The sequence below is a fragment of the Boleophthalmus pectinirostris genome, unplaced genomic scaffold (assembly GCF_026225935.1).
Source record: "Boleophthalmus pectinirostris isolate CB_2022bp ecotype Guang Dong unplaced genomic scaffold, ASM2622593v1 HiC_scaffold_18, whole genome shotgun sequence".
Classification (NCBI taxonomy): Eukaryota; Metazoa; Chordata; class Actinopteri; order Gobiiformes; family Gobiidae; genus Boleophthalmus; species Boleophthalmus pectinirostris.
Window position 1 is genome coordinate 23,370,533 of NW_026571133.1, and position 20,268 is coordinate 23,390,800.

A 20,268-nucleotide genomic window follows, 5' to 3' on the forward strand; every position below is an offset into this window, starting at 1 on the left:
TTTTTATGTCATTATCAGTAAATGTACTTATTCTTTGTATTATATTGCTTTTGTTACTATTTTCTGTTTTCTCATTCAGGTGGTCTTTCGGGGTATTGCTTTGGGAAATTTTCACCCTCGGGGGGTCTCCTTACCCTGGTGTCCCAGTGGAGGAACTCTTTAAGCTGCTTAAGGAGGGTCATCGAATGGAAAAGCCCTCCGCATGTACACAGGATATGTAAGTGTATGCGCACGACACCCTGCCCCCCAAATCTGTCCTCATGCATAACAATAGTTTGATAACACCTCTAAAGATAGGACTTGTAGCTTAGCATTTAGGCAGGCTCTAACTCATATACAGAGTAGTTTATTGTCCTTTGTGCTTCAGGCTGACTTAATGTACGCAGAGCCACTTGTTGGTCAGTGTATTCTTCAAAGCAGCTGTTTTCTAAAAACAGTAGACAGGGCCCGTGGCAGATCCCTGTGCTACTCTGATAATCACCTACACATTTAGCTGTCCTGAATGACTGATGTGAAATGACAAATGGTTTGAGGAAAAGAATCACTATTCTCAGAAGTCTAATTCAGACTCTTAAGTGTGGACTATTATAAATGTTTCGAACCCTGTTTTAAAAAGAACACATTTAGTTAATATGTTTCTAATTAGCTTAGTATGCAGTTTCTCTGGGTGATGTAACTCGTAGCTTATATGTGTTGTGTACTGAATGTTTGAAAGAAGAAATTCTTCTTTTAAGTTACATTTAACAGTAGGGTCCAGTCAAGTGGTAACGGAGGGAAACGGCCAGATTTATTACATTCAAATAGCTCTTATTCAGAAACTAGAGGGACTATTGAAATAAGTAAGGTATTAGAATGTAGGAAAGAGTTAACACTCCAACAGGGTAAAGTTAAACCTGTGATATTCTTTCAAGTTGTTGACAAAAAAAAAAAAAAAAACTCATGTCGGTAACGGAAGGAATGAAGCAGCACTTTTTGGGCAATAAATACAAACAGCGATAACTACCGGTTCTCACTTCCATATCCTTAACAAACTGGTTTGAATATTTGCTTAATATAGTTTTCTACCATATGGTACAAGATTAGGTTGAAAAACCTCTTACTTTTTGAGTAATGAGATTTTTTATTAAGAAAGGTCATGGTAACGGAGGGAAAATTGTGCAAACAAGTAGAAGGTGCATGATTTTACATCATTTGTCAGCTTTTTTCTTCCGAATACTTTAATATTACTTCAAAATGAAAGGCAACTATTTCTATAAAATATGTCAGTCCTTCCAAGCTAATTTTTATCATTTTAAATATTTTTTTTTTGAAAAATCATGTACCTTCATCAACAGTTCAAAGATCGAATAACACAAGATATGATGAAATACATCCATTTATTTACATGATTTGCAGGTCTTTGAAATTTGGGAAATAATTTTTGTTCCATGTTTCATACATGGTCTGTTTAAAATGTATGTAACTTTAGAACCAAAAATGGTACAGAAAAAAGGTAAACAGTTTCATAAACTAGAGTACATATGCTATCTGTTGAATAAATTTTTATATCAGATGCATTAACTTGAATTTTTGGCCTTGCTGTATACTTCTGCTTGACTGGGCCCAGTATGCCTATGCTAAGGGAGGCATGGGTGTTTCAGACTTAGAGAGTAAAAGCACATATTCATTTACATTTGTGTTTGTAATAATTATTCCTCTCATGCATGTCATCAGGTACCATATGATGAGGGACTGTTGGCACGCTGTCCCATCGCGCAGGCCAACTTTCCAACAGCTGGTGGACGACTTAGATCGCATGCTCTCTCTCATGGCCAACCAGGTACTTTTTGTTTAGAGCAATTTACAGTCATCAACAATGCTTGTGTTGTTTGATTGAATCCTGACCTTGGACTGATTTTTTGACAGGAGTATCTAGATCTTGCTGTACCTCCAGTGCAGTACTCTCCAATCAGCATGGACACATCAGCATTGTCCCTTTCCTCTAGCCCCTCATAAGAGTCCCAGGACCCTTCCTGAATCACTTTTATCCCATTTCCTTGGCTGCACATTAGCACTGTTTCAGATGAGGCTAGTGCAGTGGCAGAAGAGAGGTGCTTCTCGTCTTGACTCTGGTTCTGGTGATGAGGAGAACAGCTGTCTAAAATGGTGACTCCCCAGTGAGGTATTGGGGGAAAGCACACAAACCAGTGCATTCATTAAGAGCATTAAAACCTGATTTCAGCCACCAACTTGTGGACTTGCCCACTGTGTATATATTTCTCAAAAATGTCATTGTATATATTGTAAATATGTTTTTTGTAATGAATAAAATATGAAATTGTTCATGAGTTATCAAAAATTAGGTAAATTATATTGAAGTACAGAGCAAAATATATCTGAATATGAATGTAAAATTGTAGCAAAAACATTTGTAACTTGAATGTTTTATTGTTTGTTTTTATAAGCAGCCTATGCGTGTTGGCAACATATCAGATAAATTATACCTATAAATTTCTTTTAACGTTTTAACCTCCATGTAACTGTGTCTAGTTTTGACAGCAACATTGCACTTACTTGACTGATGAATGCAGCTAGTCTGTGGTCAAAATGCTTTTAGTTTTATATTTTATTAATATCAGTATTAAATTCTACTAAAATTGATGTTTGATTTCATTTGTGTTTTATTCCCATTCACTACAAACTACTCATTCAGAAAGATAACCTATTTCCCACATGTGTGTTATGTGCAAGACAAAGCTACTATATACTATAGGGGAAATATAACTTGGCAAGCATCTTTGTATCATCTATCATGGCGCTTGACAGATGTAAAGCGGCCATTGCTGCAACATGCATTTGTTCCTACAGAAGTAACAGAGACAAAATGGTTTGTTACATGACAGGAAACTACCGTTGTGGTCATGTCTGTGTTTTGCCTCTGGCTAAAGTTTAGAATGCATACCTGGTGTTCACTGTATTATGTTACAAACTCAAAACTAAATTCAATCATGGAAGCTTGAAAACAGCATCCGGCAAGCATATATTTTTCTTTTAATTCTTTGCTTCTTGCTTCATAATACTAATCTAAAAATCTTTTTTTTTTTAAGTGTTTTGGATGGTGGAAGACCCTAAAAGACCACTAGCATTTGCCGGAATGTATTTGAGTAAATATTGCGCTGCTAATGTAATTCCTGGAAATGTTAACACTGCCAGCTGGTCCCCTCGACACCTCAGGTATCTGGCCTAATGGTCAGGCGTCCTGCAATTGGAGTGGGAAAACTGACTGCTTTTCTTTCACACTCAGCCCAGTGAGAGTTAATGGCCCATAGCCCTGCAGGTGACGAACCATTATGGGTCAGCCATTATCTTGGTGGACAGATGGCAAGGTGATACAGAGAGGTCTGGTGTGTTTCTCACCACCCTAGCAAGACCTGCTTTTTACATTTACTGCTGACTGTCATCTAATAAACTTTTTGCTATCTAGCTAATGAAGCTAATAGAAGACCATGTAACTGCATCCACCTGCATTTTACTCCTAGTTGTACTAATAAAATTGATTTGTTGAGTTTATACTATAGTGTGTTTCATAGATATATTATAAAGCACACAAGTCTCTTGTCATAATGTAACTTTAATCTCATTTTTAAAATTCAAGGCTCTTTTGAGGGTTAAATCACTTCACTCATTTTACTTGCATAGGTGTAAGTTGTTCTCAAAACAGAATCAATGTTAGAGAATGTAGCTCCATGACCAGCATGGCAAACCTCATCAATATAAACTTTCTATATACTCTCCAAATTAAACATACAATTTGGGCAATACACTCACTGTCTCTGCCCTATAAATTAAAATAAATTAGCTTATAGTATATTGTTGGTAAGATTAAACCTCTAATACAGAAAACAGTATTTCAACCAAAAATACAGCAAGCTAGAACAACTGTGCTTCAAATCATACAGTTTTTAGCTGCACAAATGATAAATTGTCAAAATTGAGGGTAGACTTTGCAAATAGGATAAAACAGTGAGGAAACTGTGTGAGAAATAACACCAATCTAAAAAAGCATATATATATGTGTGCTCATTGTGATGGCATGTGTGAATGTAAAAAGTATGTGTATGTATGTGGTCTGATGTTAGTTCTGAGCTGGAGCCTGTGCCTCACTGTCATCCAAAGATCTTTTCTTGGCAAACAGGTGAGTGGGGTCTCGGCCCCTGAATCCCGGCTGGATATTGAACACAGGCATGTTCCTCCAGCTGGAGGGGTTGTTGTAGGCAGCATTGTTAGAGTCAGTGGGACAGGGCTTATTCTGCACCAGTTGCAGAAAGGTCTCCATGTCTGGCCCTATACGGGACAGAAGTCCGGCTCTCACTGTGTCCACTGTCTGCTCATCACAGGCCTGGAGAGTTTGCAGCAGAGTGCTGTAGTACCTGTACCAAGAGAAACATTATATTGCCATTGTCAATGTAACCACAAATAACCAGATTAATACTATTTCATAGTTTGTTATAGTATGTCTGCTAATACAAAATTCAATAAAAAATTTCAGATTTTCATTTGGACTATAAACACTCATATTGTCTCTTTTCTATCCTTTGCCACTTCCTGAAAATCCTTCCTCTAAATTTCCTTTAGGTGTTACTGCCCTCTGCTGTTTTGAGGTGAAGCAACTGAAAAAAATCATTTTTAAGAAATTTAATATATCAACCAACCATTAAAAAAAAAAACCATCTCATGGTCATGGCCTTGGCGTGTAATTTAGGTAGCCATGCTGTTATAAAGTCTTTTGAACTTTTTCTACCTGTTACCTGTTAGGGAAGTGAGCTGGCACCTGTACCACCTCTCCAATAGCATCAGGGTTTGTGCGGGCCACCGTGCATATGTCCAGACTGGTGTAACATTCTTCTTGCACCTGTTATAACAAGCCGGTAAAGAAACCATTCAAAAATCCAAAATGTTGTATATATTTTCACATACCTCTGCAATCATTCTTTGGAAGATGTTGCAGCGGCGAATGGTCTGGAACACTTTTGCACTGATTCCTTGGACAATGCAATGCAGGCTTTTCTTGACAAAAGTTTTACCCTGTAGCATATAACAACACACTGATTACACACATCTACACAAAAAAGTACCATGGACTGAATGGACTGACCTCTGTGTTAAAGGTGGCTGCAGTGTGGAGGAACAGCTCACATATTTCATGCATGCCGTCAGTGTCACAGGTGGAGTTTTCAAGACAGGAAAAGAATCCACATCCAACAGCCACAGCACCATTCAAACATCTGGCCACATCAGCTGAAAACAAAAATTAAGGATGAAGCTCAATTAAGTCTGAATAATATTAAAAGCTCTTTCTTTCTTTGTTGATTTTTTATTTATTTTTTTCTGCCTTAACCTGATGAAATCTGTCCTCATGCATTATTTCTATTGTACCAATCACTTAAAGGGGCAGTGTGTAACTTTTCTGGTGAGTTTCACTATCTGCTCGTCTCTATTGTGTTGCTTTACCAGGATTTGCACAGTCTCACATTAAACTTAAACATGTTAGGCTAAATAGTGCACCTTTAACCTTCACAACTGACCAGGAAGGCCAAAACAATAACGCCAAAGTGCAGAGTTAGTGGAAAGTTTAGAACACTCACTTGGGCTGTTGGCGGAAAAGCGAGCTCGGCGTGGGGCACCCTCCTCGGGCAGTAACTCGAAGCCAGTGGCGAGGGTCAGGGCGCAGAGAAGGAAGACAACAGAGCTGGCCTGCATGTTGTCGGATAAACTAGGCTCTATGAGGTGTTCGGTGTGCAGTCCTTCTGTGATCCTCGCCTCTCCTCCTACCTCTGCTTTGCTTCAATATATATGAAGCCTCCTCAGCGCTGTCCAATCAGAGCGTCGTTTCGGCTCGGTTACTAATGGTTTATTCATGCTGTAATTAACCCACACAGCTAATTGAAAATTTCCACATACCAGACCAGATGGAATTTCCAATGAGATATAAACGTACGGGTTAACTGTAGAATATAGCCTTTCATTTAAGGGAAGGCACACACCGCAAAAGTAGCCTCCAAAGTGATAACAGAAGCGCACCGTCTGGTTATGCAAAATGACAGTTAGGCTAATAGTCTACTAATCTTACTGCCTTAAAATTTTAAAATAGCAGACCGAGTGGGAAACGGATATATTTGCTATTCCAGTCACGTTTGGGTTTTTTCCCCCTGTGGTGGGTCAGTGGAGTAGATGAGCTGATCACTTTCACTGATCACAGCAAAGCGATGGTCTCTGCACCTCTCTCACACTCATAGACTATATATCTCTTATACATATATCTCCCACTGATAAACGCAGGCCTTTGTGATATTAAAATGTCTAAATATTTATTCACGATAATGAAAACAGTATAAATGAAACTGTTAATGGATAAATGCTACTTCTGGTGACATGGAAAAATCAGTGTGTCTTATCTCTGTGTTGGGTGTCCGTTAACTGTGAGAGTCATTAGCGAAGGTGGCTGTTTCCCTCTTGGCATTGTTTACCACAACCCAGTGACCCTTAGAGAAGTCATTAGCACAGAAGTCAAATCGACACTGATAAACATCTTGCACCTTTCATGTCTTACTTTTTATTAATATTCTCCACTACACACTGACAAACATGTAGGGAAATACAAAATCCTAATTAAAAAAGAAACAAAGATTAAGCAAAAAAAAAACAAAAAAAAACAGTGCCATATAGATTGGCCAGTGAATTAACAAATAATATTGTGCAATCATAAAGCCTGTGATATTGCATGTGCATGCTACAGTAAAGTACTTCCACTGCAATCGGACATAATTACAGTATGTACACCAAACTCCACCTCAGCAATTCAATAAACAAACTAAAAAGGTAAGCCAAGTCAGGAAACTGGAAGGTCATTTGGTTGTGGTAATGTCCTCCCCTAAACCAAAAGAGCAAGAAAACCCCTGGTCGGCATTAATTCATAACATGTAAGAAGTAGTTTCAGAGGAAATGTAATCAAAACTAAATTTTTAATTCCAAGGATCAGAAAAAAGGAAGCGTAAACAGCACCAGTAAAGGTACAAAAAGATGGGTCAAATTAAAATATTTTTCACAAAATATATTCTTTGAGCTTGAGTTTAGATGTTTTTGTCCATGTCCATGTTTTCTTTTTTCTATTTTTCTTGGAAGTGGGCCAGCAAAATTATTAAAGCTTGTAGCGTAATGCATAATTATCAAGGAAACATATTGCATTCATACCATCTTATGAATATTTTTTAATATCTTAATGCAAGGTTTATATCTTGTGTTTATCCCCAAGGTTTATAACCAAAATCATTGATCATACTGCATGTTTTAATTTAGTCTACTCTAGATGGTGTATGAGGTGTTTACAGACACACTTCTGGTATAAAATTCAGGGATCTCTCAAAACTAAAATGCAGTCATTTGGACACAGGAAAGTGATGTGTTTGTGGAGGAAAAAAGAAATGTTGACAATAATGTCAACATGAAGATAGAAGCATTCATAATTTCAGTAATAATCTAAATACACATGCTATTGGTGTTGGTTTGCTGGGTCCACTTCTGGTTAAAATTCAATATCCCAGCCCGACTCCTCATCTGCAGGAGGCTCTTCAGTGTCCTCTGGGAAATAGTCAAAGTTGCTGTTGTCTAGCGGCCCCTCCACCTGCAAGAAACAAATACAGAGTTACAGCTGCCCTCTGCACAGGGGACCTCCAGGACACTCAAGGATACCCACTGAAGGTGTAAATGGAGAGTCTATTGTTCCCTGACGAAGGCCTTCCCAATTGAAGCCTTCAAACCATCTGAAGGACAGAACAAACTGTTGCCATGACTGCAGTTTGCAGAGAGAAAGAACACTGGCTGGAGATCTTACTTGTGTTTCTGAATGTCTTTAATGCCATTTTTCTGATTGCCCAGTCTTTCTGATGGGTTATCTCTGTCAAAACACACATATATCAAGAAGTATTATGTTCTTTAAAACATTAACAACACAACTCTAACAAAATCAATGTCACTTGTAGAATGACAACCCAATAAGAATAATGTTAGAGGTACTGGAGATGAAAAGAATGCAATACACACAAATTCCAGACATAGCCAGATGTCAAAGTGTAACCTAACTTAAGTCTAACCTGCATAAACGTTTGATGAGGTTAGCAGCACTCTTGGTGATTTTTTTGGGGAACTCAATCATGTCGATGCCTCTGAGTATGATGTTATAGGTCTTCATGGGGTCAGAGCCTGAAAATGGAGGACTGGTAAAATACACAGAACATCATTAAGTGATGTGCACTCTGATGTAACCACTTGAAATAGCAAGCAAGGTGAATTTATAACAAATCCTGTGAGCCTAAAATAATCCATAATGATAGCTCTACTTTAATTCACTAATGACAAAGAATGAAGTCAGTGCTTCTCGTTATTTACAGGACAAGAGGTGAAAACTGAAAGGTTTAGTTTTGGGGCGGCGAAGAATTGCTATTACCTGTTTAGCAAGTTTGAATCAGGGCAGCTGCCCCTGTAAAAGTTGCTTATCACTTCACAAGTCATGACATCTTTGACTTTCTATGACTTCTATGAAGTCTTCCACACAACGAAATTATTTAAATTTGTCTTTTTTGAATAGACATGAAAAAAACACTGACCACTATGGACACTTAAAGATGCATTGCACATTTTTCTGATGGAGAGTCCACTACCTATTTGTCTCCATGGAGATGTTACTGCTTTGCCTGGAATGTTCCATGGTATGGCATTAAACATATACTAGTATATGTGTTTCTCTTGTTCAAAAATACAAATTCCTTATGAGAATAGAGGTGACTCCCCACAGATCTGAATTGTAATGTAGCGCAATGCTGTAACCTGCTTATCTGATAGGTTTAATCTATACTGTGGAACATTCTAAACAAAGCAATAACAATAACATCTCAGTGGAGACAAGTAGGTACCGCACTTTTAATGCACTCATGACTGGTTGTAATACTTTGGCACACCAAGTGCAGTTTCTGAAAGGAAAAATTCACCTGTCACTTCTTCTTACAGCTACAATCATAATTTGTGGGTAGGGTTTGATAGAATGGGTGCAGAGGTACAGTGCTGCCCTCTACTGTCCAACTAGAATTGATCAATTTTAGCCCAAAATTTACATGGAATCAGTGCAAATTAATGCAAAAATGCTGTCATTATTATTCTGAAATCAGAGTTTTGATACCATAATCAAAACTCAAAGACTCAAAATTTAGGTGAGTTCTTTGTTTTTTAACACCTTCACTAATAATCCATGATTTAGCCGGAATTAAATGAATGCATACCTTCCACTGAGCAGCTCATAGATGAGTATCCCTAAAGACCAGCAGTCGGCCGAACTGTCATGACCTTTGTTCAGTATGATCTCAGGTGCGACATACTCTGGGGTTCCACAGAAGGTCCATGTCTTTTTACCCAAACCCACTTTCTTAGCGAAGCCAAAATCTGCCTAATAGAGTCAATGTTCAGTTACACAAATGCACATAGTATCTCGATTATGCTTGTGGTGATAGACAAGCTGTTCTCACCAGTTTGGCATATCCCCTGTGATCCAGGATGATGTTTTCTGGCTTCAGGTCTCTGTAGATGATGCCTCTGGAGTGCAGAAAGGCCAGCGCCTCAATAACGCAGCCTGTGTAGAAGCGTGTGGTGCTGTCATCAAATAAACCCCTGTGATGAGGGTAAATACCACACTTAATGACTTTGTACAGTCACTGAAAAAAATCACAGTGAGAAAACTCGCCTGTCTCTCAGCAGAGTCCATAGCTCTCCCCCAAGACACACCTCCAGCAGCATGTAGAGATATTTGCTGTCCCTAAATGTGCGGTACAGCCTAAAGGGAGAATTGTGAATTAGGAGTGAGACAAATGGTCTCTCCCTACTGTAATCAGAAGGAATAAGAGACATTATATTACAGTAAAACAATTAAAAAAATAACCTTCCTTCTCCCCAATGCAATTGAATTTGAAGAATACCAGACCTAGATTTCAGACATTACCTTTGTTTTCATAAGTCAGTGAAGGGAATTATATATATATATATATACACACACACACACATATGCAACAACAGTTTACTCTCAATACATAAATAAACACACTTTGAGTCCTACAAATGCCTCACCTAATAATGAATGGACTATGAGCCTCAATCATAATGCGGCGCTCTGACAGGATGTGACCCTGCTGACTTGTGTCCAGGATGTGTCTCTTCTTCAACACCTTCAGGGCAAATGATCGATTTGGGTCACTCTTTAGCTGCACCTGCGAACAAAATATTTGTTATTGAAGGGTTTTTTACACACCAAAATATTGGTTAATTTTATTCTCTTACACACCAGCTCCACACGACTGAATCCTCCTACCCCCAAAGTACAGATAATATTAAAATCATTGAGGGACACACTGGAGAAGAAATCTGTCTCAGCCTGTAATCTATGTAAATCAATAAATTAAAAAACATATATATGTTATAACACAAAATGCCTTTAAACTATTAACTATATCTAGTTAAAAGTGACTCACTTGGCCTTGAGTTCATCGCTGTCATACTGTTTATTGTTGACACTATCCAGTCCTCCAATGAGCTGTTTGAAAGACCTAGGACACAACCACAACATCTACCCAAGTACAGAAATGATGGAATAAAGGGCTACGGTGTTTGAAGATTATAATGAATCTGGCTCACTCTCGGTCAATGACGAGACAGGTGACATCCCCTACAGCTGTAACACTGGCTGTGCGCACATCTTCACTGTAAACAATAACAAAAAAGTAAGTAGCCATGTAAGGAATTATATAACTTTATAAAAAGATCTGTAATAAAACAAATTAAGCTGTTGCAGTAATGTGTTGTACTTATAATGAGGTAAAATGACAATGGTTTGGAAATGCATAAAGATGCCAGTGAATATTTCTCTTAAAAGGATGGTGAGGATTAAAGGAAAGAGCTCATATGCACTGTTTTCTGATCTGTTATGTTTCCTCATCACAAATAACCCTGGAGTTGTGTTTTGTTTCATAACACATAAATCCTGCATAGTTAGGCTTTTTTTTTTAGTTTTCCACGTTGATGTCATGTGGTAATACAAGAATGCTCCACTGTGTTTTTTAACTTTATAAACCTTCACTAGAATAATTTGGAAAATTTAAGCCCTGGAATTGCCATTCTAATGAATTTAAGGTAAAGGTTGTAAAATACCACTTCATGACATCACAAGGTGGAACAGAGCATTTTGAACTTTGGAGATGTAGATCGAATAATCATAAAGGATTAGGAAACAAAACATAACTCTAAGTATGTTTCTGAGATGGAAACAACATGCTAACATGGCTCAACTCACAAAAGAGGCAATTCTGGGTAATATATGGCCTTTAGGACCTTTTCTAGAAATGAACCATATAGAAAATTAAGTTGTGAAAAAGAACATTCCTTGACTGATGTTGGACAGTTACACAAAGTACAAGACAAACAATTCACCCTTTCAGAGCCTGCTCCCCAAACCACTCTCCTTTGGACATAATCTTCTCCATCACCTGCTCCTCATTCGAGTTTTGCTGGGACACTTTCACCTGTGAAAAGCAGAAATATATTCTTCCTAATAACAATGTTGGTTTGGCTTTCTCATGGGTTATATCTTCTTCTTCATGCATTATCATCCTGTTTATTCTCATGATCCACGTTTATTCTGCTTTCCTTCTTACCCACCTGTCCTTCACTGATGATGAAGAATGTGTCTCCAGTGGCTCCCTGGCGGATAATGTAATCACTGTCATTGTAATGAGTCTGTGAGAAAACAGATTTGTATGTCAATACCAAGTAAAAAAGGCTTGTAATTGCTCAGAAAATATGCAGTTAAAACTTTAAAGCACCTCCTCTAAGACATCAGCAAGTTTACTGAGTACATCTTCAGGGAGAGTTTGAAAGGAGGGAACGCTAAGGGAAAAAAGTGATGCTGAAAAATTATGAATAAATATGGAAATGCACTAGCTTTGGAGAAGGGTATACCTGCGCAGGAAGTCAGTATACTGAGAATGTTTGATGAGACCGGTGCGCATCATTATTGTCTGAAAAATCTGACGATCGATAGCCCAAAGTTTGATATCAGTCAGAGCTGAAAAGAAGAGGATAAAAGAAGGTAAAAAGACGATAAATTGTTACTATACAGATTGAATCATGAGTTTGAGACTGCCCTGGATGGTTTTCCAACAATCTGAACATATACTAGTATAATAGGGTAGTGTCTGAAGCCATTCTGTTGCTGTAGGATGTTTCTCAGGGTTGAGTCCTAGGTCCAGTGTTGTTTTTGCAGTAAAACCAATAATGTGTCTTTGTTTATTGCCCAGTCATACACTTGATTTCTCTAACTGTGGCAAAAACATGTTTGGGTTTTTACATACTTGAACAATGCTGGATGCAGCTTGAGCATTTTTACACACCTAAAACCATTAAAATAAACCAACTGTGCCTGATTTTTGTTGTACAAGTCCTCCTTGTGCAACATACAGCAAATCATTGCCGTCAAATTACATGAATTAAAGGTATTATTCAAAAAGAAGGAGCACGTCTGTCATGGGCTGAGCAGTGACTATGTTTGTGTTTTAGATGTGTTGAGGTCTTCCCAAAGTAACTTAAGGGAAATAACAAGACAGGCTCAATCAATAACAATTTACTCAGCCACCTGCACACAGATGAAACTGACTCATATCTCTCTTTGTAAAAAATGTCATTTCAAAAGTGGTTTGCAACTGTGTATCTGTGAAACAGCTCATAGCACACCATCAAAGGAGCAGCTCTGCAAAGTCCTGATGCTTGTCTTTATTGATATTTAGCCTTTACACCTCCTAACGATTTGCATTCCCACAAATATTCTCCTGACAGCTGAGCAACGCTTTCTCTGATGGCCTTTTTGCACCATATCACAACACCTTCTGTGCAATTAGTACATGTACCATCAATCATTTGAGCTACATTTGGGCTCATACTATTTTTTTTTTAATTCAATAACCCAAATTCCACTTGTTTTGCCAAGTTTTTATAGGGCATATAATCTTGTACTGCCACAGACACAATTTTAGTTGTGGTGTTCAATTTAAGGACAATCGTACAAATCATTTCTGTAAATAATAAATATTGCTAAACATACAATCAATCAATAATGTGACATTATATGTAAATATATGAAATTTAATTTACCAAGTAAACTCAAACCTTATGCTGAAAAGTGCATTGGACACAAAAGACTAGTTAGTTGAACTAACATGATGGGGTAACATAATCTTCCTGTGCATTTGTCTTGTCAGATTAAAATGAATGCTGATAGCACAAACTTTATGTTTACTCCTCGTGTGCATTGTACCTGTGACAGTAGCAGTTCGCGTGCAGTTGTACAGAATGGCTAGTTCTCCAAACACCTTTTCTGGACCAATTCTACACAGTTTCTTTCCTTGTTTTGTCACCTCAACCATCCCCTCTGAAAACATACAACATGCAGTGTTACCATGAAGTAAGTTTGTACTTACAATATTGTCAACTTCAGCTGGTTTCTGGTTACATAACTTGACTTGACTTTACTTAGAGTTGTGACAGACACACCTGTTGTTTTTGTTGCTAACTATTAAGCAGGTCTGATCTGTAAATGAGACACTGAAAGATTAATCTCTAAATCTCTAAAAAAAAATATATATATATATATATATATATATATTTTTTATTTTTTTTTTTTTTATTACATTGTACATTACAATACATCTATATCAGTATTTGCCAGGAGGTCGTGTGAATGTGCTAAAACTATAACCTTCTGAGGCAACACATCAAGAACATCAACATCAGTTTAAAACAAATGTTGTACATAAGATGAAACCCATGAATAGGGACAAAATTATGAATTAAGACCTACCCTCTAAGACATATACAGTAGAACCATCATCTCCCTCTTGGATAACACAGCAGCCCTTGGCCACACTTGTGGGATACATGCAGTCCATGATTGTAACAATCTGTTCTCAAAAAGGATTAGGTCAAGTTAGTTAACACTGACTTTAAATTATGCAAAATAGGATTGTATTAACCATATGTTCCACATGTAGGCTACCTGTCCATGTTCCAGGTGTTTCATGAAGTCGTTGTCCATTAGAGCTCTTTGGATCAGCTCCCTGGATCTGCATAAGCATACAAAATTAGGACCCACATTTTTCTTCTATGTTAAAATCCACTTGTTTTCATACTCACTCCTTTGTCTTGCAGTAACTGGTCAAAGTTACATCTGATAGTTGAGAGGGGTCTAGGGCAGTGGGCTCTGCAGATATAGCCTGTCTTTTTGTGCGCTGAGGCTCATCTGGAATCACTGGGGATGGTAGTGAGGTCCCTGTCAGTAAAATGCAGAATTGATTACATGAGGTAGGCTATAGATATTTTGTAACTTAGCCTAGGGCTAGATGTATGTGATATCTATAACTTTGCTGTACCACCAGAGTTGCCGCAAGTGTACGGCGTCGGCGACAGTTTCCGATGTCTGTCCAGCTCTATCTGCAGCTGTCGGATCAGATCGTCCTTGGTGTCCAACTCCAGCTCGAGCTCGTCAATAAGCGCATCTCGCTGCCGCAGCTCCTCAATTTTTAGCTGAAGAGCGAGCTGCAGATCTCTGAGCGTCCCCGTGCACTTGGACCCAGCCATGGACGGACCCCTGGCCACGTAAAGTTGCCTATAATTATTTTTTTAAGAGTTGACATAGACACGAGTTTAGGTGTGTCCAAAAATGATTAGCCAAGAAAGCGTAAACCAATAAAAAAGTAGACGAGAAGTTATCATCAGTTGTAGGTTAACTAATAAATAAATAAATAAACCACTCACCTTTTCCGTTCGACAAATTGACACAAAGAGCGAGTAGAGGATCTGCGAGCAAGGATGAAGCCGTTCAGTGTCCACTTCTGAGAAATGAAGCGAAGCGACACAAAGTGGGCGCGCACAGCTGACTCTGACAGTCTGTTGGATTCTCCCTGGTGGCAAAACAACACTCTGCCACTTATTTTAAAACATAACCTAAAAGAAAATCCTCAATATAATGTCGTTGCTTCGAATAAATCTGGCACAGGTTGTGCATCACCATGGTGTAGAAGATCGTATAATCTTTTCTTGTTCAACCAAAGTGTAACTGTGTATAAATATGTATTTTGGGATATTGCAATATTTATTTTTATGCTGCTAATATGCTATTAATATCGGATACTTCATTACACGGCACACTGGCGATAATCCGCCGCAGGAGGGCACCATGCGTCCAGCTCAAGCAAACCATGCCAAAAAAAAAAAAAAAAAAAAAAACTACATCCGGTGACGTTTATTTACTTTCTTTAAAACTCAAATGGCGACAACAATGCAACAACATGAGCCTTTGGACAACCCGGCTACAGGAAACCTAAAATTGTATCCTTGAATGATTTTTATCAAAAAGTTGCTATATCCACCACGTGCTGCTGTTTGACACGCATATAACTACCCATATCAGCACTTTTGCTTTTGTGTTGGCTTATACTCATTTACAATGTTAAAGGTACATTTTCTTGACTGCTTCACAGTTCTCTGGATGTTCCCTTCCCATCTAGTCATGAAGCGATTATCGCTCTGCGGTCTCTGTCGCCAGACAAGGAGCCCCGCAAAGGAGGCATCACCAAAGAGATAACTGTGGAAGGCAATACCCTGTCTGTGTAAGAAACCTAACAGTCATTTAAACTGCAATATTGCCATGAATTATATGTATTATATTTCCTTTGTTCCAGGAGGTGGAGTGCAGACGAAGCCCGTATTCTCCGCGTTTCTGTTAATTCATTTATGGATCATCTATCACTTGTATTAGAGACTATGGAGCTATTTAGTCTTCCAGTTTCACAATGATTAGGATTATTTGTTTTTATTACTATAGGCCTAATTCATCTAATGGTAAATCTTCCTTCAATTGTTTTCTTGAACATGATGTATCTACAATTGCTTTAATTGGGCAACTTGACCTGTTACATGAAACAACATTTACGTTCCCTTTTTGTGTACATAGGTATATGATGTTGTCTTATACATTTGGCCACTAGGAGAGGCTGTTGGTCAATAAAAAAAGTCATGGTTGCCTCTTTGGGCGTATGGTTTATTATCATTTATTCTTGCCAACTTGTGTGAGTTTTCATTAATTGCCATCTTATATCTAAATGTATCATATTTTTAAGTATAGGATCATCTTAATTTATTTGTTCCTGTATGGCAAAAACACACTATTATAATCATTAGACAGCTTAATTGGGTTGCTAGTTTTTAACACTGGATCTAGCGTATGCCACCAGTTTCATTAGGCAAGCCTCTTCATCCATATTGCTGCTGCCAGTAGTATACAACATATATAGTTCCATTTGAGAAGTCACAAAATGGAAAAGGTGGTTTTCTGATTTACCCAAGGGCTTTATGCACAGATTACTAAACAGTTGGAAAGGACTTCCTCAGAATCGTGATATGCTGTACATCAAGTATGGCATGCTTAAAGCCAAGGTGAGCATTTTGTCGCCATGTGGATATTAATGTGTTGAACCTTAAGCATTGATAGTAAATTTCTGATGCTGTGGCTTTTTGTGAGTTTGGGGATTATGGATTAGCTGAAGAGAGACCTGGCCTCAATTCTGTAGACAGCCAAAACATGAGCATTTTAAGTCTTAACTTCAACTTTTGTAACTTTTTAGTAAAAGTAAATAATTTTTCAAACAACCTTGAAACTTTCCCTTAAGAATAACTTTATTTATAACTAATTGGTCATTTCTAATGTTGTACTCTTATTGCACACTAAAGGTCATAATTTGTTGTGTGCTGTCGATAAATTACAATATACAGAACAGATGGCAATGACACATTTATACACAACAGAAGTGATATGATGACCAACTCTGAATACATGACAGATTACAACAGTATAATTCACAATTAATAGACAGGCAACAATTTTCTTTTCATTAAAACTTAGAAATCATCATCATCACATATATCAAGGTAAACATCGAAAGCTTCTCGATTACAGTTTCCATCAGGAGTGAAAACATATTTGTGGAAGGTGCCATCAACACAAATAGCTAAAGGAGATAAGAAGGACAACTTTAAATTAAGTTCATGAGTGGTTTTTCATTTACCTTTTAAGAATTGTTCTCACCAATAACAGAGTTCACATTCTTTGATGTATTTTTCCCAAAGGCACAGATACAGGCACATTCAGCTGGTACAGTAAAACTGGCCAGTGACCACTGACTGTCTACATACTGACCAATGACAGGGCCTACCTTTCCAACCCGTGCTAACCTGTATAAAGAACAACAAATTTGTGATTTCAGAAACACTCTTCAAGAAACACACAAAATAGCATATGGCAGACTTACGCAGAACGCCTATTAAGTTTGGTGTCTTTAAGAGCAAAGATATGCACTGTTCCTTTGTCACTTGAGGCACACAGAAATGAAGAGTCGTGACTGAAATTGATGCTAAAAAATAACAACAAGCACAAACTTTAAAGGCTTACAGAAACATGACAAAACTTCCAATAACAATGGTTACCAGTAGAGAGTAGCTGGGTCAGTTCCTCTGCGCAGCTCTACAAGTTTGTCTCTAGTTGTTGTATCAAACAGACGGATTAGGGTTCCTTTACGAGATGCTGACGCTGCCACACTTCCTGGTTGATTCAGTGCAACACAGGCAATCTCACTTTGGTGCGCATTTATTGTGAATGGGGCAGAGGATGTCCCAGGCTTTGTGTTGGACAGATCCTGAAAAATCCGCATATTTTTCACCATCACAGCATCATAATGATGCAATAATTGACAAACTTACAACTAACTGGAGACTGCCACATTTGTGCCCAGGGAAAACCAAGAGTTGTTTCTCTGGACTAGGACACAAGTCACACAAACCTGAACGAAGTTTTATGATTACTTATTTTAAGTGGATTACATAATTTTGTAATAATAATGTAATAATTTTTCCTCAACCTTTAGGGTTATCTCTGGTGTCAAACTCAAAAAGCTTGACTGGATTGTCTGGAAATGTGTACACATATATCCTGTTTTTCAGTACAATAATAATCCTGAAAAGGACAAAAAAAATATTGAAAAAAAGTAAAGTGAGCAATGAGTGTCACATTTTCAACTTACTTGTCATGCCTCATCCGGACAGCTAATACAGGTTTAGTGAAGGTAAACTCCAGCACAAGCTTGTCCTTAGGATCACGTGATTCTCTGGCATCATCCCAAATAAGTACTAAATAGAAAATTATAATTATAAAACCAGTTAATCTATAATGTTAATGTATCCAGTATTACTATACAAAGAAAGACAAAATGAAAAGATTACCAGATATTTCAGAAAATTTTGGACTGACTCCTCCTCCTACAATTGCCAGTAAGTTGGAGCGATGCAGCATGGAACACAGGGCAACACTGCCCACCTGTTCATGATCTAAAAACACACATTTTGTCATTGACGTTATTTTAGCCATTTACCTGTAAAAATATAGTTACCCAGATGACCCTTCTCCATCAGGGGCTCCACATTATAAATTCTTACTCCTGTCTCCATTGCACAACAGAAACAACCTAATCGTGATAAAATACAAAAGACTGTCATTAACCATCTAGTCCTAGTCCTGGAGCTATATGGAGTTTAAACTGATGAACCTACTCTGGTCCTGGTTGAACTGTAGGCTGTTTACTCCTCTCTGCTGAGCCATGGCTGATAACTGAAACGTCACGGGTACACTCAAGTATTACCTATGAGGAAAAAATTGACATTGTAGTTCAAACATACAACAGTACCACTACAGCCTCAGCCGAAGACAAGAACACTATAATTGTGCTTAGCCATAGCAACTCAGCTAGCACATAGTAGCACTAACAACGCGAGACAACAATAGTCCAAATTTAACTTAACAAAAATGACATAAAATCTTACCATGTAATACGAGACTTTCTGGACGAACGCGGTGTTCTGAAAAAGTCACGAAGCCATCAAGAAACACCGAGGCAGATGAAGCAAGAGCAAAGTTGTTTTTGTTTTCACCTCGGTGACGTCAACGGCACATGCTTCCGGTTGGATCCTTTTCCCTTTTCAAAATAATTCTTCCAAAATGTGTGTAGTAAATTTTAAGTAGACTACATCAAAAAGTATTAGTTTTCTTTGACAAATAGTCAGAACGAATGATTTTATATACTGCTCCTCATTGTTTCGTTTTACAAATCACCAACAGAGAGAACCGCAATGAAATAGCATTGCTATTTTGTGGATCTTCCTTTCAAGAGTCTACGATACTGATGTTCTTCCAGACAGGTTAAATTAAAACTTAAATTTAAACTTAATTTAAATAATAGCAATAGATTAAGGCGAAATATCACGTATTCCATTCTTACTATATGATTGCAAAACTTACAAACTTAATTACAGCAGAAGAAATGGTAGTACGGTGAGGTCAGTATGTGTATCTTTTGGTATGTACTGTGTAATATGTATGCATGCTGGAAGACATTGTGTTTGTTTATTTGTGTGACCTACTGTTGTCACGGAACATAAAATAGGCTACATAAGATGCAATTATAGAGTGGGAGTACACTACCAGGCAAAGAGGTTAAAAAGCCAATATGCAAATGGAGCCATTCACTCTCAAGAAATTCATTGATATTCTTTAATGGATGAAGAGAAATAGAAATAACGGTCAAAAGTCAAGAAAATATGTACACTCTAATATTTCATTTATAAGTCTCTCAAGTGAAGGCAAACGGTCTTTTCTATGCCTCAGAAAACTACAAATTGCTACAATGGTCATACAGTATGACCAGCTAATTAACTTTTGTAACGTTTCATTGAGTTATTATAATACCTTTAATTTATTCTGAATCAATTACATTTCTAAGGCATGGCAGATTTTGGCCTATAGTTGCTTTCAATTTTCATAACAAAGAGCTTTGTTATTATTTAAGTCTTTATGTTCATAATTTTCATTATTTTGTTGACGGATGATTTATGAACTTGAAACTGTAAGTCCACATTTGTAATAATAATAACACATTGGATTTATATAGCACCTTTAAAGACACCCGAAGCTTTATAGTGCATTATTCATTCACTCTATACCCTGTGGTAGTAAGCAACCTTGGTGCAAACTGTCAGTCACTCACACACAGCACACTCGAACTAAACTTGATCTGAGTGGGGACTGATTTTCCAATG

The 20,268-nt window shown here is 37.7% G+C and overlaps 5 protein-coding genes across 7 annotated transcripts in view; 2 read left to right on the forward strand and 3 right to left on the reverse strand.

Annotated features, from left to right (window-relative positions):
* The window catches only part of fgfr1b (fibroblast growth factor receptor 1b), a 6,462-nt gene extending 3,822 nt beyond the window's left edge, over nucleotides 1-2,640 (forward strand). Inside the window, exons 3-5 of the mRNA XM_055154137.1 lie at nucleotides 80-217; nucleotides 1,714-1,819; nucleotides 1,906-2,640. Of these exons, the coding sequence (XP_055010112.1) occupies nucleotides 80-217; nucleotides 1,714-1,819; nucleotides 1,906-1,995 (334 nt within the window). The 3' untranslated portion in view covers nucleotides 1,996-2,640. The remainder of the gene's footprint in view (nucleotides 1-79; nucleotides 218-1,713; nucleotides 1,820-1,905) is intronic.
* A 952-nt stretch (nucleotides 2,641-3,592) lies between these two features.
* Nucleotides 3,593-5,802, reverse strand: stc1l (stanniocalcin 1, like). Its single transcript, XM_020926315.2, has 5 exons — nucleotides 5,625-5,802; nucleotides 5,135-5,277; nucleotides 4,957-5,064; nucleotides 4,788-4,891; nucleotides 3,593-4,409 (listed from the first exon to the last, which is right to left on the reverse strand). Exons 1-5 carry the CDS (start codon nucleotides 5,737-5,739, stop codon nucleotides 4,115-4,117), a joined length of 765 nt encoding a protein of 254 aa, XP_020781974.1. The 5' UTR covers nucleotides 5,740-5,802; the 3' UTR covers nucleotides 3,593-4,114.
* A 951-nt stretch (nucleotides 5,803-6,753) lies between these two features.
* LOC110161746 (cGMP-dependent protein kinase 1-like) lies at nucleotides 6,754-15,088 on the reverse strand. The gene is made up of 21 exons (XM_055154043.1): nucleotides 14,881-15,088; nucleotides 14,496-14,731; nucleotides 14,260-14,395; nucleotides 14,123-14,189; nucleotides 13,928-14,027; nucleotides 13,385-13,498; nucleotides 12,034-12,139; nucleotides 11,898-11,961; nucleotides 11,734-11,811; nucleotides 11,506-11,597; nucleotides 10,714-10,779; nucleotides 10,551-10,625; nucleotides 10,364-10,460; nucleotides 10,150-10,289; nucleotides 9,770-9,859; nucleotides 9,555-9,696; nucleotides 9,312-9,475; nucleotides 8,130-8,252; nucleotides 7,871-7,933; nucleotides 7,733-7,799; nucleotides 6,754-7,660 (listed from the first exon to the last, which is right to left on the reverse strand). Exons 2-21 carry the CDS (start codon nucleotides 14,701-14,703, stop codon nucleotides 7,562-7,564), a joined length of 2,091 nt encoding a protein of 696 aa, XP_055010018.1. The 5' UTR covers nucleotides 14,704-14,731; nucleotides 14,881-15,088; the 3' UTR covers nucleotides 6,754-7,561.
* A 257-nt stretch (nucleotides 15,089-15,345) lies between these two features.
* LOC110161747 (EKC/KEOPS complex subunit Lage3) lies at nucleotides 15,346-16,151 on the forward strand. 2 transcript variants are annotated; one of them, XM_020926565.2, is made up of 3 exons: nucleotides 15,346-15,453; nucleotides 15,606-15,734; nucleotides 15,807-16,151. In XM_020926565.2, exons 1-3 carry the CDS (start codon nucleotides 15,392-15,394, stop codon nucleotides 15,919-15,921), a joined length of 306 nt encoding a protein of 101 aa, XP_020782224.1. In that variant the 5' UTR covers nucleotides 15,346-15,391; the 3' UTR covers nucleotides 15,922-16,151. The 2 variants fall into 2 exon arrangements, with proteins under 2 accessions (XP_020782224.1, XP_055010017.1); XM_055154042.1 differs by having other exon boundaries at nucleotides 15,606-15,728.
* A 631-nt stretch (nucleotides 16,152-16,782) lies between these two features.
* Nucleotides 16,783-19,134, reverse strand: wdr45 (WD repeat domain 45). Of its 2 annotated transcripts, none has more exons than XM_055154041.1 (11): nucleotides 18,997-19,134; nucleotides 18,727-18,815; nucleotides 18,567-18,641; nucleotides 18,400-18,504; nucleotides 18,201-18,306; nucleotides 18,039-18,133; nucleotides 17,881-17,960; nucleotides 17,608-17,816; nucleotides 17,433-17,522; nucleotides 17,210-17,355; nucleotides 16,783-17,132 (listed from the first exon to the last, which is right to left on the reverse strand). In XM_055154041.1, the coding sequence occupies exons 2-11, from the start codon at nucleotides 18,773-18,775 to the stop codon at nucleotides 17,023-17,025; spliced, it is 1,065 nt and encodes a 354-aa protein (XP_055010016.1). In that variant the 5' UTR covers nucleotides 18,776-18,815; nucleotides 18,997-19,134; the 3' UTR covers nucleotides 16,783-17,022. The 2 variants fall into 2 exon arrangements, with proteins under 2 accessions (XP_055010016.1, XP_020782230.1); XM_020926571.2 differs by having other exon boundaries at nucleotides 17,433-17,534.
* Between the last annotated feature and the right edge of the window lie 1,134 nt (nucleotides 19,135-20,268).